At 43.4% G+C, this 14,590-nt stretch overlaps 1 protein-coding gene across 1 annotated transcript in view; it reads right to left on the bottom strand.

The window, feature by feature from the left end:
* RUNX2 (RUNX family transcription factor 2) overlaps window positions 1–14,590 on the bottom strand; it is a 155,212-nt gene that overhangs the window by 37,336 nt on the left and 103,286 nt on the right. The window contains exon 6 of the mRNA XM_083829796.1: window positions 2,209–2,382. Within this exon, the coding sequence (XP_083685922.1) occupies window positions 2,209–2,382 (174 nt within the window). The remainder of the gene's footprint in view (window positions 1–2,208; window positions 2,383–14,590) is intronic.

Genomic DNA, 14,590 nt, shown 5'->3' with positions numbered 1-14,590 from the left:
ATGACATGGCAAATACTGTACTGGACCATGGTAGAGACCCTTATTCACTAAAAACATTAATATGCAGTGGAGTCCTCATTGCTTTGGGGGAAATGAGAGCACTTTGGGGTTCTAAAGTATCCCATGATTGTGAGTTTATCTGGCAAGAAAAGAATATAATCCATAATAGATGGGAAAGTCAGCCTGCCTTTCTTGGTTCAGCTCGCTTCCCCCTCTCTCCTACCAGCACCACTTCCCTGTCTGGATGAAGCCTCAGCTGGAACAGAGCTCCTGGCTTTGAACTGCTGAGTCTTCAAACTGCAGAGCAGATAGGGAACACCACACAGCTTTGTCTGCAGCCAGGCTTATTTAAGCCTCCCTCATCTGAAGCTTTCACCTCTCGGATCTGTGAATGCTGCTGCTGATTCATAACGAGGTAGAGAAGTACTCTATTAATCAAACCCAGCAGAACATTTTCTACAGGAGGCATTTATGTGAATGAGAACAGCATATGAGGTTACACTTAGTAAGGAAGAAAATTACAAGGGGATCTCAGTTCTCGTGCTTCAGGGCATAAGCTGATCACCAGATGGGGTCAGGAAGAATTTCCCCCTCCTTCATTCTCAGATATACTGTTGCACAATAGGTAAACTATGGGGGCACAAGGAAGGAAGAGAGAAACTGATTATAGCCCCAGATTTTCCCTCTGTTTTTTTGGGAACTGTCATGTCCCCACATACTGTCAGACAGAAGACAGTAGGTTAGAAAAAATTGGGCTTCAGTCTGGCAGTTCTTACCCAGTAAATGATATGCACAAGAGTCCTGACTTCACACGTCCAACTAAGAAAATGCTAAACCTGGCCAAAAAAACTGCTCTGGGAAGCTGGGTGGGCAGCAGGTACTGTGCAATGAGTGCTATCGACATACTTAATATATTGTAAACGTGTCATACGTAGTTAAAGGTAGACTTCTAGATCTGGGAGTACTTTGTCACAGCTCATGGGAACAATTTTTTTGTTTCAATTCTATGAGTGCTTTGGGTTCAAATTAACCCACTTACTTCTCTTCCTTACTGTGAATTAATAAACCAGTTGAACTTAAAAAAGAAGAAAAAGAAAGAAGAAGAAAGCCACAACACTTTGTTAAAACCACTAAGTTTCAGCTGGTATCATGTCAAAACCACTTGAAACATGAAACCAGAAATCTTCCTAGGCTGACTCAAAGACTATGTCTACACTAGGAGTGCTTTACCAGTAAAGGAATATTGGTGTATTACATTGGCAAAGGACTCCGAGTGTAGACGCAAGCATAGCAGCAAAACTGAGTTTTAGACCAGTCTAGTACATTGAGTCGAGAGTTTTGTTGACAAACTTGCACGTAAGTTAAGTTCTCCAACGGTTCTAGTAAATGAATTGGTCAAGCACAACACCTCTTCACATCCCAGACAGATGTGAATACATCAGCAGAAGTTGTGAGTGTAGAAATGTCCAAAATTAGATAGAGGTTGCTTTGAAACTCTTGAAAAATATAGCCAGCTCTGCATTTAGAAAAAACAATATGACAAAATCAGTTTATTTTGTAGGCTATACAGTTTTGTTGCAAACTTCTGGCATAGCTGCAGTTAAACATCTTTTTTCAGGCTTATAATCTGTGACATGTGGTATTTTATGATTTCTCTCAGCACATTGAAATCTGTCTCTCAGCATGCAATCATAAATGTTGCATACAACCCTCATAAGCAACCTTTGGAGATTTCTCTCTAACCCAGTTCGTTTATTGTAACATTGGTCAGCACTGGTGCTAGAAGGAAACTGCCACATGAGAAGAGTGTGTTATTGTTCTGACAAAAAGACCATTGAGTTCTGGCTGCTTCACTCAACACCAGTGCAAAATAAAAAGGCTGAATAAAAATGTTCATTCTAATAATGCACTAATATGTACTATTGCACATACAGAGGTAAAGGCAGAGCAACATGACAGAATTTCACCAGATTCCTACTCGATTTACCCAGATCAACTATTTTTGGACCTATGGCAAAAAAATATTAAAAAAAAAAAAAAAAGACATTTTCAAATGCTATAGAAGAAAACTATTCCCACCTAGCTTTGCCTGGAACACATCTCTCACTATGTAACAGCCTCTTTTTCTACAGTTGAGACACAAATATCCATCCATAAGCAATTGCTACCATTGCCTGTGCAAGTCAAACCTATGGTTCTGTCTCTTACCTGTAATCTGACTCTGTCCTTGTGGATTAAAAGGACTTGGTGCAGAGTTCAGAGAGGGCCGTGGGCTCTGGGTCGGGACCCCTACTCTCATACTGGGATGAGGAATGCGCCCTAAATCACTGAGGCGTTCAGAGAACAAACTAGGTTTAGAGTCATCAAGCTTCTGTCTGTGCCCTGGAAACAGTAAATCATAAAATAAAAGCGTTAATAACAAGATTTAGTAATTTAACATACCAAATAAAAAAATAAAAAAGGCCTCTAAGGACCTGTTATTAGATTAATGGACTTTGTAGGTATCACAGCTACCCCACATCACAGCTACCCCCAATAACACAGCAACATCGGTGGGGGGTTGTGTTTTGGACATGGTTGTGCTGGTGAAAGCCTTAACTAGCACAACTGTGCCCATACAGATATGTAACATGTTGTAATTTGGATCAAAATAAGCACTTATGGACACCCACACAAGGTCTTTCTTTTTTTTTTAACTATACTGATAGTTAAAGGGGCAAAACTTTTTTTTCCAAGAGCAAGCCTCATATATAAGTAGAAGTTAACAAGTGGGACAATTATTCCATGCCTGGTTTATATGTTGTTGTGGATTTTTGCTAAGAAGACGCATGTTTTTCATCTCCCCAACCTTTTTTTATTTAACTCTGTCATGGCTAGTTATAAGTGTCCATTCCTCCATAACTCGGGAGCTTTTCCAAAAAGTAAATAGTCATTTAGGAAGGGCAGTATCACAAGGAACACTATCAAAGCTTCTGGCAAGGACTGGGTCCTACGCTGCCCTTGCATGGTCAGCCTTCCTCCATGCTCCTACTTCTCTCCAAAAGGATGTTCGCTGCCTCTGTGTCATAGGGCTGCACTGGGAAAAGTCTTTTACGGGTGCTCAGTTGTCAAAATGTAAAGGGGAAAAATTACAAGAGCAACAGGATGCACCAGCTGGCAGGTTGGTACTCTTCCTATTGTCATTTAGATGTTTCAGGAGTAAAGGTTTTACTTCTCTAGTTCTTGCATTTTTTTTCTCCTACGTTTAATTACTTTTCAAAGTAGTTATAGGTGCTTGTCGCGCAATGGCGGCTTCGGATGTGAGGCACGGAAGGCGTTATTTCTATTGTTCAACATATGGAGAAACAGGCACACAGAGAGATTAAGGTCAGGACTAATTTCACTTAACTTTAGCCATTCATAAATCAGGCATCTAGTCTAAACTCTTCTAATGTAGACTTCCTTTAGAGTTAATGGAAAGAAATAGCTACTTCCAGAGGGCAATTCATCTCATTTGTCTCTGACACCAGTCTTAAAACGGGATGATTCACCTACTGAATTTGCTGTCTCTTCCTTCTCTGATCAGAGAGGGAGCCCACATGACTAGTTTAATTAGACACCCTCACCATTAGTCAACATTAAATGGAATTAATCTTACCCTAAGTTAACAACTAAGGTCACACAAAAAGCCTCTGGCAGAGCTGAAATGGGAGCCCAGACCCTCTGATTGCAACCCAGAAACACAGCTGCCTCCATCCTTGTAAAGAGAGCTGGGGTATCAGCACAGGCAATAACTGGGTAGGATATTTTTATGCTTATAACATTAAGAAGGGTCCCTGCTATGGTTTGGGGTTGAAACCTTCCAGATGATCTCCAGTGGTTTGTGATAAACTGCATTATCCCTCAGCAGTGTGAATGCAGCCCTCTGCTTGGAGCCTACGAGAGTTCAGCTTTGCAGACACGGTCAGATTGCCCCATCAGTCTTAGGGCCAAAGAGCCAATTCTGGCACTGCTTCGTTTAACAGTATAAATGAGGCCACTGAGCCCTGGGATCTAACTATCAGCCCATCACTCTTCATAAAATGCGATTTAATGGTGTCTGTCACTACAGCACTGAAGTACGTGAGTTCACATCATCTAACTGGGACCACGGTGCCCAAATGTGACTGAAGGCAAAGTGACTTCTGTAATAGTTAACTTTGAACTAGACTTAGAGAAAGCAGGGTTCTAGATTGTGGAGCCTCCCTCCTTGGAGATACTCAAAAGCTGCCTGGACATGGCCCTGGGCAACCCGCTCTGGGTGTCCCTACTTGAGCAGGGGGGTTGGACCAGATGGACCCAGAGGTCCCTCCCAACATCAACTCTTCTGGGATTCTGGGAAAACTGAAGGATTCAGGTCAGGAGATGAGAAGAAACTGAATGGAATTTAATTTTGGAGAAACTTCTCTAGCAATTTTTAAAAATTAATTAGTTGACCCATTATTCTGTGCTTTGAAGTATGATTTTTCTCCCCCATGATGACTCAATATAAAAACATGGGGTAGGTGGGAGCTTTCTCATTAAAGAGAAGGAGCTGCTGTATGTTAGAGACCTACAGAACTACCAGCTAACACAGGTGACTCCTTTCTTTAAGAGGTATCAATCACTTCAAATGGGGAACGATTTCTGGTGGGCTTGTAACAACTCCATAATGGCAGCTTAATTAATAGGATAACATCTAGCCTGGTAGTCTTTAGCATTATCTCTTCAATCTATGTAAATTACAAGTTGTACAAGCTGGGTGCTGCTAAATCTAAAGAAATAACTTTCACACACACAGTCAGTACTCTCTTGGGATTTCTCCTTCTGCACCTTCTTTTTTTTTCCACGTTTTTTCTGTTTTTGCCTTTCCCTTTGCCAGTTGCATTTTCTAGTCTTTTGTTTTGTTTTGTTTTGTTTTTTCCATAGAATCCCTTTCCCCTCCCCTTTTCTCTTTTATTCATTCCTAGTTGCATTTCAGCAAGTTCAAGAGGGCTCAAAATAAGGAAAACACTATGAGCCTATCTCTGACCTTACACATCAGGGCTGCCTTTACGTGGGAATGAATCTATCCCCAAAGTTAATTTGATTTTGAATTTTGATAGAAAAATCCTGCCCCGTGTTTTTCCAGCGTCCTTTTTGCTAAAGAATCATAAAATGCTTTCCTAAAAAAACAGTGCACAAACTATTTTGACTGTCTTCTGCTCACTTACTGGGCAATCACTATATCGGGAACCACTCCTGCACCAACCTGTGCCCGATAACAACCAGCTTTGCTTCCATCGTGCTCTGTTTGCCAATAGCTTTTCTAGAACAGATCTTGTGTTTAACTACTCGTATTATTATAATGAATTGGGTCTATCACAGAAAGACAAAATTCAACAGGATAGCAGTGCACTTCAATGTAGGCAGGGGGGAGGAGAATAAGAAAGATTCCCACATCTGTTTGAACTGGAATAATTGAGAGATGTGTGGATTCGAGTGTTGTCATCACCACCATCCCCTCCCCCCAAAAAACATAGGGAAAAGAGAGATCTATGCACATCTGGAAGACCCCAGGCATCAATGGAACTGCAAGTCCCCAGAAACCAGCAAGGGGCCAAAGACAGACTTGCCTTCCCCTTCTGGTCACTTAAAATTTAGGGCTGTAACACAGAGTCATGTTGTTACAAAGAGACCCACAAGGAGCCACATTCCCCCAAGTGAAACGTCCCCGTATGATGAGATTACATTACAGCTTTGCATGCTATGGGTTACTGTGCTTTCATAAAAGCTAAGATGTGCCCACATTGAAAGTAAGTAGGAAACTCAACAAAAAACTTCATATTCAGGAGCTGCTTGCAAAGAAGCGTAGGAAACTTAAATAGTTCTCTTGCCCTGACTTCTGTGAAAAAAAAAAATCTTATTAAGCACAGAGCAGCCATGAGGCATGGGCTGAAACACTGGTAAAAAGGCCTTCTAAGTAGCACATAAGCAGCAGCAATGAAATATGCGATACATGTTTAAAACTCATTCCACAAGCTGCTTTTCATCTCTCATTGATATATGTGTCCGTTGACAGAGAAATTCCTGATCCCAGGGGAGTGCGCTAAGAAAAGCTGTATTCCTTGGTCTCAGTCATGAGGCACAATTTTATTTCAGGAAAAAAGATTAGGGTAGTAAGTGTGGATAGCTCAGTGAGAATCTGTGATCTGCTGCAGCAGTGATTACATTAAAAAGCAGTATGAGGCTACAGAGAGGATAGGATAAAATAATGTTGCAGCTATCCCAATGCCAGGACTCGGCGCCTAGGATGGTCCTGCCAGCAACACTGCATTTAGTGTCGGTTACTCCGTTACAAAGAAGATTTTGTGGGATGGCTTGGGCTTACTGAGAGGGGACGAAATAATTAGGGACACAGGCAGCCTTTGATAGCAAATGCAATCAAAAAGGCTGAGACTGTCACGTGAGGTGACACAGGGTAAGGATGAGACCCAACAGCCACTGGAATAGAGCAGGTCAAGAAAGTGGAAAAGAAATGAAAATAGCTTGGAATTAATAGACAAAAGCTATACGAACTGTTCTGGCTTGTCTGCTGTCGTAGCACAAAACGTGTGCCAAGCAATACCCCAATCTCTCACCACCACTCAGCCCTTTCAAACCAAACACCAACATGAATATCAGGTTCTGGAGACAGAAAGCTTTGCCATTAATCTTCCTGGTGCCAATTTTGGCCGTTCTGCAGGAACTGACCCAAAAAATAGCACCGAGGGAGTGCAACGAAGTCGGTGCAAGCCGCAGCCAGCCAGCCGGAGCCTGCACCCACCGCCTCGGCCCGCCAGGCCCTGACAGCCTCAGCGCGTGCCAAAATAGCACCTGGGAGCTGCTCTGTTCGGTTACCACACTCCAGCCATGGCAGGAGATGTAAGAAGGCTCCATCTCCAGATTAATCATTCCAGTTTAAATGAAATGAAGGAATGTCTTCCAGATCAAAGCAACGCAATCTCGAGTCGGCTGGATGTGGTAACTGGAAGGGGACGCGAGCTCGTCCCTCAGCCCCAAGCTTCCACCGCACCGCAGGAGAAGTCAAGATGTAAATCGGGCCGTGGAAGAGGCTGACTTGCAGAATGTAAATGTGGTGTTGATGCTTGAAGATCTTCCCCTCCTCGGGGAGGAGGGGTGTGCGTTTTTATCTTTCAGCTTGTGGGTGTGGAACTGAAAACTAATCAGATTATGCTACACGTGGCCTAGCCAGATGCTGACATTCAGGGACACCCTTTCTTTGTACCATGTACACCACCCACTGTTTTTTTTGTTTTTGTTGATGGTGGTGGTTTTTTTGTTGTTGTTTTTTTGTTTTTTTTTCTTTCCTTCTGGTACCAAAGTGATCTGGTTACCAGATTGTCAACAGATGTTTTTATCGCTCTCAAGTGGAATAGCTATTTTCGGTCATCACCCATTTCTTTTTCACTTCTGCCGTAGCGAAAACAAAAAGTTGTACGGAAGTCAGGTGTCTCTGTAAGAAATGCTGAGGGATGCAGAAAGGTCATGAAAGCAAAAAGCTGGGCCATCTCCTGCTGGGGACACGTTTGCTGGGATGATGGTCAGACACAAAACAGCACCACTGTTGGTGTTTGCTCTATGTTGTGGTGTGCTCGGCACCAGGAGCACACAGGGGAAGTTTGGGGTGTCACTCCATGGAGGTCTACAGCTTGCAAGGGCACATTAAATAAAAACCCTTTAAGTGCTGAGGCCATGAACCGAGGCTTCATATGCAGCAGTGGCTCTGGGTTGAGTGTTGAGATTGAAAGAGAAGAAAACTGCAGTGGAAAAGGAACTTACTTTAAGGACAGCACAAATAAGAATCACCCAGATTACGCCCTGTGAATTACAGCCTATACAGACCAAGCTTTCTCTGACTTCAGAAGAAGGATATCTGAGCCCAAGAGCTCAAGTTTTGATCATTCCCACAGTTCACTAAAAGTAAAGCTCTTTAGAAATCTAAAGAATGGGTATATATTTTCCTACTAACTTTATAAATAGAGGCATCTTTGAGACACTCTGACTTTTAATGTTAATATACTAGTGACGAATTTCTGTGTACACAATGTAGCAGACGATTTAACATCACAATAAAAAAAGACAGGTTACATGTCCTCTGAATTTCAGCACAATTTCTCCTTAAATTCTCTTTGGACATGTTCCTGCATTTCATCCCATTTGATCCTATGGATCTGGTGTAACTGGAAGATACTGACTGTGAACTCAGCTACAGGCTTGTAAAGCTGAAGTCACATTGAAGCCACGGTAAAAGAGTTCAGACCTGAGCCTAAGGCTTCTTAGCAGCTGTTGCGCAGGGACTGAGTAATGCTGCATATTCAGCATGAAGCAAAGACATTCATTGTTCTGTTACAAATTTCAGACAACACATCATTTCTGCAAGATAGCACTCCAAAGCGCTGTCAGTCTATGCTCTGGAGGTAAAAATAAGAGAGCCATCAATCAGCAAAAGCCCAGAAGACTCACATCAGCTCTTCGCAAGCAAAAACGTGTGAAGCAAGTCACAAGAGTCGCTCTCGTGACAAACCCATCCTCCCCAGGCTGGCTTCCCTCTGCCATCCCCTGGCCCACTCCTACCGAACACACATAACCCGAGTTCATGAAAAAGAAAAACAAAATGCGAGAGAGCCAAACAATTTTTTACCCACGAAAGGGAAAAGCTTGGAAGCCTTCCAGTCTCTTGGGTAAAGACACAATTATGAGAAGAAAAATATAATCTACCCAAGAGACATAATTACATAATTAGGCCATAGGCTGTGCATAGGAAAGGTTCTTATAATTCATACAACAAGGATCTACATAGGTGCAGTAACTGCATTTAATTCACTCAATAGAGGGAAAAAAAAATATGTTTGTTTTTTGAATAGCTGAGGGCACTGGTTTGCATTAGACTGGAGAGCTTATTCTCCCAGCTGTACACAGAGCCCTATTAGTGTCAACAGGAGTCACACAGGCGCAGGCAGGAAACAAGACCCCATCTCTTTTTGTTCTCAAAAAAAGACCTATTTTCTACCCAAAGCAGGCAAGGCCTGGATGTGAAACTACTGCCGACAAGTGAAAATAAGTAACAAACAAGAACGTATGCTGTGGATGGGCTCAGTTCCTACACAACACATCTAATGCAGCCCATTGGCAAAATCCCACTGAACTTCTCACCCCTGACCCCTGCTCTCCCAAAGGTCCGTGAGGATTGCTGGTATGGCTCCAAAAGGGCCAGATCCAGCTCCCAGGGGAACCAGTTATGTTAAGGCCTTCCAGGAGCTGTGGCTCAAAGCCAGGGTGAGCAGAGGCAGGGGTAGGTCTGAACCTTAGTTTTTCCCATGTTGAGGTCAAGCCCTGGGAGCATCTCTGGTGTCAATGGTGATCTCCCCATTGACTTATCAGGAGCTAAAGCTCGACTTGCAGGCTGCCCCCCTAGTCTGGAATGAATTAAAAGCTTCCAGCAGGTTAAAGGGAGAAAGGGGCAGGAAGGGTGGGGGGAAATCATCCCTTGGGTACGTAAACTGTGCCCCTGAGTGCCCATGGGAATGAACCTAACTCAACCCTTGAAAAGCCTTTGGGAATATAAAGTGCGATCAATGCTTTTTAAAATTCAGCTGGGGTCTGTGAAAAGCACATATCCGGCTGAAAGACAGACCCAGAGGTCAGGGTTTTTCAGCAAATTGCAACAGCTGCAAAGTAGCCTCTTGCTCCCTAAATTTCTCTAAGCAAGGAGGCGGGAGCAGGGCTCCGAGAGCCCCAGGCTGCTCCCAGGACACACAAGGGACATGTGGCAGGGACTGGGGTGGCCGGGAAACTTGCACAGGGAGAGTTGTGTGAATAGAGCAAAACTGGAAGATTTGATGAATGAAAATGGAGAGGCACTTTGAGGATAGGGACAAGAAGAGCAACAAGGTGCTGGAGTGGGTCTGCTCTTGCTCTGGTTCTCCCCAGCATCTCAGCTCACCCCTGTGATGCCAGGTCCACCTCTGCCCCTCTGCTGTGCCAACCCTCGGCTCTCCAACTCACTCAACAAAGCAGCAAGGTCTCCCCTCACCATGACTCTCCTGTATTTCTATTTTTCTCTTCTCTCTTTTCAAGTTTTTGAATTTTGACTTGGATCCTGAAGCTCGTTCTGCGCAGCTAAGCAACATCCCATATGAACATCATCACAAATCGGCTGGCTGGGGAGGGTGCAGGTGGGAGCCCCTCGCACCACAAGGCTCTACCTTCACCTTTATCCATCATTCAGGAACATAAAGGAATCTGTGTGCATATGTGCCAGGAAACCAGCTAAACATTGCTGGCATCGCTGCTCAGAGACATTAAAGACAACTCATATAAACAGAGACTGTCACGCAAGTCTCGGTCCCTGCCTTAATTCCCTTTGCATGCTGGTATCTGTTACGCTCTCCCCCTTCTCCTCCCTCCTTTTTCTTTTTTTAGCAGAAGGGGGGAAGGCAGAGAGCAAGGGCCGTACTGCAAAAGTGCAAGAGCTCCTCATCCCAACTTTATCATCCTCATGCTAACCCAGCAATATCATTAATTAACAGGAAGACATTTTTCCCCCAAAAAGGTAGCCATCCCATAAAGAGCCCGCCGACTTCTGCTTGCTGCAGCAAACAGCAGTAAAGATCATAGCACATGAAGGGGGTGGGGGGCGAGAGAAAAAAAAATCTCGAGCTGGCCTCCCTCCAGCTGGCAGGAGGGGTTGGTTTTCTTAATGCTTGCGAAACCTGATTACTTGAAAGGAACGAAAAGGGGGCGACGTGAACACAACCATTAAAACAGATTTAAGATGCTTAGTTTAAATCTAGCCTCAGAGCTCTCCGATGCTGTGCTGCCCTGCAACTCCCTGCTCTCTAGACATCAGTAAGGTGCATTTGGGGGTTTTGGTTTTGTTTTACACCCCCAAAACCAAGAGCGTGCTGCAGACGGAGCGCTGCGGTTACAATGGGAATTCAGGCATGGAAGAAACAACAGTTAAGCAATAATAGATGGATGTGTGTGTGTTTGTACTGTATCTTTCAACAGATTGTTTTGCTGCATTAGAAGACTACTGTGTTTATATCCATGCAGCAGGTTTTAGGCAGATTGTTTAAACTCGATTAAAGTGGGATATTTCTAAAATAACCCTACTAATAAAACTCAGATGGCTAAAGAAACCTGAAAACGGGGTTAAAAATAAAAAAGATGCCATTTCAATCTACGCTCGCCAGGGTAACATGATATAAACTCCAAAAGAAAACAGTCTTTACAAGTTAGACTTGAAGGATTATCTTGTGTATCAGCACCCTCTGTGGCAGCGTAGCATTTATCCACGTATCCACCCATGTTAATGCTGTTGCACAATTTACTACAGCCTTGATAGACAGATAATTGCTTTATCCACCCAAGTGTAATAAACGGAGTCTACTATGTTAATCCTTGTATTCTTATTGTCTGTGAATGCCAAGTGAGGGAGAGACTTACACCAAAAACCCTACCCTCTCATTCCAAAACTACTGGAGTTTACTCACCCTCAGACCTGCTAAAGTGTTCTCATTACATTCCACTCCCCTGCCTGCAGTGCCAAGTATTTTGAGTAGTATCAAGTTATTGTTATATAAAGGGCATCTACAGTCAGACTAGATGGAGGCAAAAGCCAGGATGCTTCAGCCTTTGGGAAGAAAAAAAAAAAAAACCACCCTGAAAGATCTTTTCCCACTCAGTAAATAGTACAGACCAGCCATTATTTGTTCTTGGGCATAGCAAAGAAAGCAACTAACCTGTCCTTCTAAACCCGGGCATCTATTCGGTTTGTGTGGAGTCTGCCCGGCTGTTGAGAAATGTCATTTAGCTGCTGGCCCATCAGTGTTTTCCACAAAAATCTATAAAGACTTTTTATTTTAAATGTCAAAAACAGGCGTATCCCTTGAAAGGTTTACAGATTCCTGGCGGCTCCACGAGCTTAGGTTTGTGGCACCTAATTTGTAATGACAGTTTGATGGATGTCTCCCTTTCTTCCTTCTGAAAGGTATAAAGAATTGGTGGTTTCCCCAGTAAAAATTCTGCTTAGCACCATCCTTTGCTCTTATTTACACACTCAAAAGCCCATTTTAAATGGCCAAAATATGATAAAAGTCTGGCGCTGCTGGCAGCGAGTGGGTTTATTGGGGCAACCATCACGTTGGAGAAGATGTTCAACTTTCTGGGTAGTCAGAGCACTGCCACAAGGCCAGCACGCCGCGCAAGTTTTAAGATGGACAGCCTGAAGCAGCTCATAAATGATGCAGCCAGGCTTAACAGAGGAAATGTCCTCAAGATCTTGCCAACAGTCCTGGAGGTGAGTCGCAATTTTGATCCCTTTGTTATGCTCCACCTTCATCTGCTACTGCCAGCAGGGGCATTTCTGCCCCAGGTGAAAGCTGGGGTGGATCAAGCTCTGCTCTCAAGCCTTTGAGGGAAAGAGAGCGTCATTAAAGGCTAAAGCAGAGCAACAGGGATGCGTGAAGTGGTGTTACAGGGCAGCCCACTGACTATTGCTATGAGATCTTATTGGATTGTATTTTAAGCATCATTTTGAGTTTGTCTTCAGTAAATTAATATTTATTATTTTCTCGAATAACTTGGATGATGCAACACAAAGCAGGATTTTAAAACCTTGAGATGACACGCAGTAGGGAGAAAGTGGTCCGGATCCAAAAGGATCTTAGCAAATTGGAGAAATGACATTTGCCATATCATCGATAAAATGGCACGAAGTAAAATTGAAGTACGTTGCACTTGGGATTTAAGAAATGCACCACAACAAACAGATAGACCAGATCACTGCTGAGGACGATCTGGGGATAGCAGCGAGTTGCCAGCGAATGTGAGTCAATAACAGGATTCTGCCTTTAAAAAAATGAAGCAGATGCAGTTCTGGGAAAGATTAATGGTTATGTTGTAGAGAAGACGTAGAAGGTAACTATTACACTGCTCAGAAGTGGTGAGACATGAGCTGGAGCGCTTTATCCAGTTTGGGACACCACCCTCTAAGAAAGATACAGACGAATTAGAGAGAATCCAGAGAAGAGCAACAGGAGTGATAAGAGAGTTAGTAAGCATGACCCACATGGAAAAGTTGAGGGAAATGCATTTGTTTAGTCTAGAGAAAGAGAAGAGTGGGAAAGGACATGATAAGAGTAAAATGTTTCCTAAAGAGAATGGTAATCAATTGGTCTCTATGTCAGCAGAGAAGGGAACAAGAAAAAGCTGGCTTCATTTGAGGTAGAGGAGATTTAAGAGATTAATGTATGATATTAGCAACCTCCTTTTTAAGTATGAAAGAAAAAGCACGAAACCCAGACTTGGTAAGTAAGTGGAAGGCACAGTACTGGAGGATTTAGGAATTTGGACAGATGTCAGTGATGATCTAAGTATATATAATACTTCATCTAAGGAAAAATGGACTAGGTCGCCTGAGGTTTCTTTTAGCCCCGCTGTCCTAGGACTCGGTGAGTGCCTGCGCTTGGTTAAGCCACGTACACAACACTCCTAACACAAGTGCATCAAGTCAGACAGCTCAGGCTTTCTGTGGGTCTGATGCTGCAAAGCGTTCAGCATCTCCAACTCCCGTGAAAAGGCACAGTGAAATTCAGGCTGTGTCTGCTTGGGTTTTTCAGACCATAAGGAACCACAAATTGGAAGCGCTGGTATTAACCCCTCTGTGTCATAGTTTCCTCCAGCTCTAACTTCAGAATAACTTTGCCATCTCTTTGTCTCACAGTGGATATTGCAAAATTAATTTCTCCATTAATTTAGCAAGCATGACTCTTCGTTTCCACTTGTGTTCAGGGGAGAAAAAAACTGAAATAAAACTAGTATTTCATGCCCAGTGCTCGAGAGTGTTCCTGCATCCCCAGGTGAAAGTCCTGGAAATCATTAACGTGTTACGAGTCTACAGCTGGTTTTGGCTGTTGCTTTCTTGTTTGTTCTTTTGCTGGTTATTCAAAGAGTGATGGTCACACACAGAGTAGCCTTGGCCATCCCCTTCTGCTAAAACACGTGTTTTAGCAAAACCTCCTCCCCATGCCAGTAAGAAGAACAAAACCCATCAAAATGACAAATTTCTCGGGGAAAAAAAAATCACTGGGCAAGGAAGCAAAATGTTTTGGACAATCCGTGTCTTCTTTGACTGTAGGGAACTCCTCAACACAGTGAAAGACTACAAAATGCTGAGGTTTTCCAACCAGACAGCCTCGCTATGGGCATTATTTGCTCCTCATTGTGCTTCATTTCTACCCACTTCCACTGGGCTTATTTTTTTGACAATTGTAGCAAAGACTGGTAGAAACTTAAATTTGGCCGTGAGCTACACAAATATAAAGCCCATCCCTGCTACAGAAGCTCCAACCCTATATACATTCATCTCGCATTAAAACTCCCAAGCCCTAAGGCTGACTGCTGCTGCCCCAGACCAGCTGTTTAACAATATCACATCCGAAACTCAGCAAAGCGCCGTAAGCTTATGATATGCAAGTCCCCAGCCAAAGCTTTGTAGGTTCCTAATTCAGTCCCTACTCCAGAGTCGAGCCATTTAACCTGCTCAGAG

This window comes from Anser anser (genome assembly GCF_964211835.1).
Source record: "Anser anser genome assembly, chromosome: 3".
Lineage (NCBI taxonomy): Eukaryota > Metazoa > Chordata > Aves > Anseriformes > Anatidae > Anser > Anser anser.
This window is presented reverse-complemented; position numbering and strand designations above follow the sequence as displayed.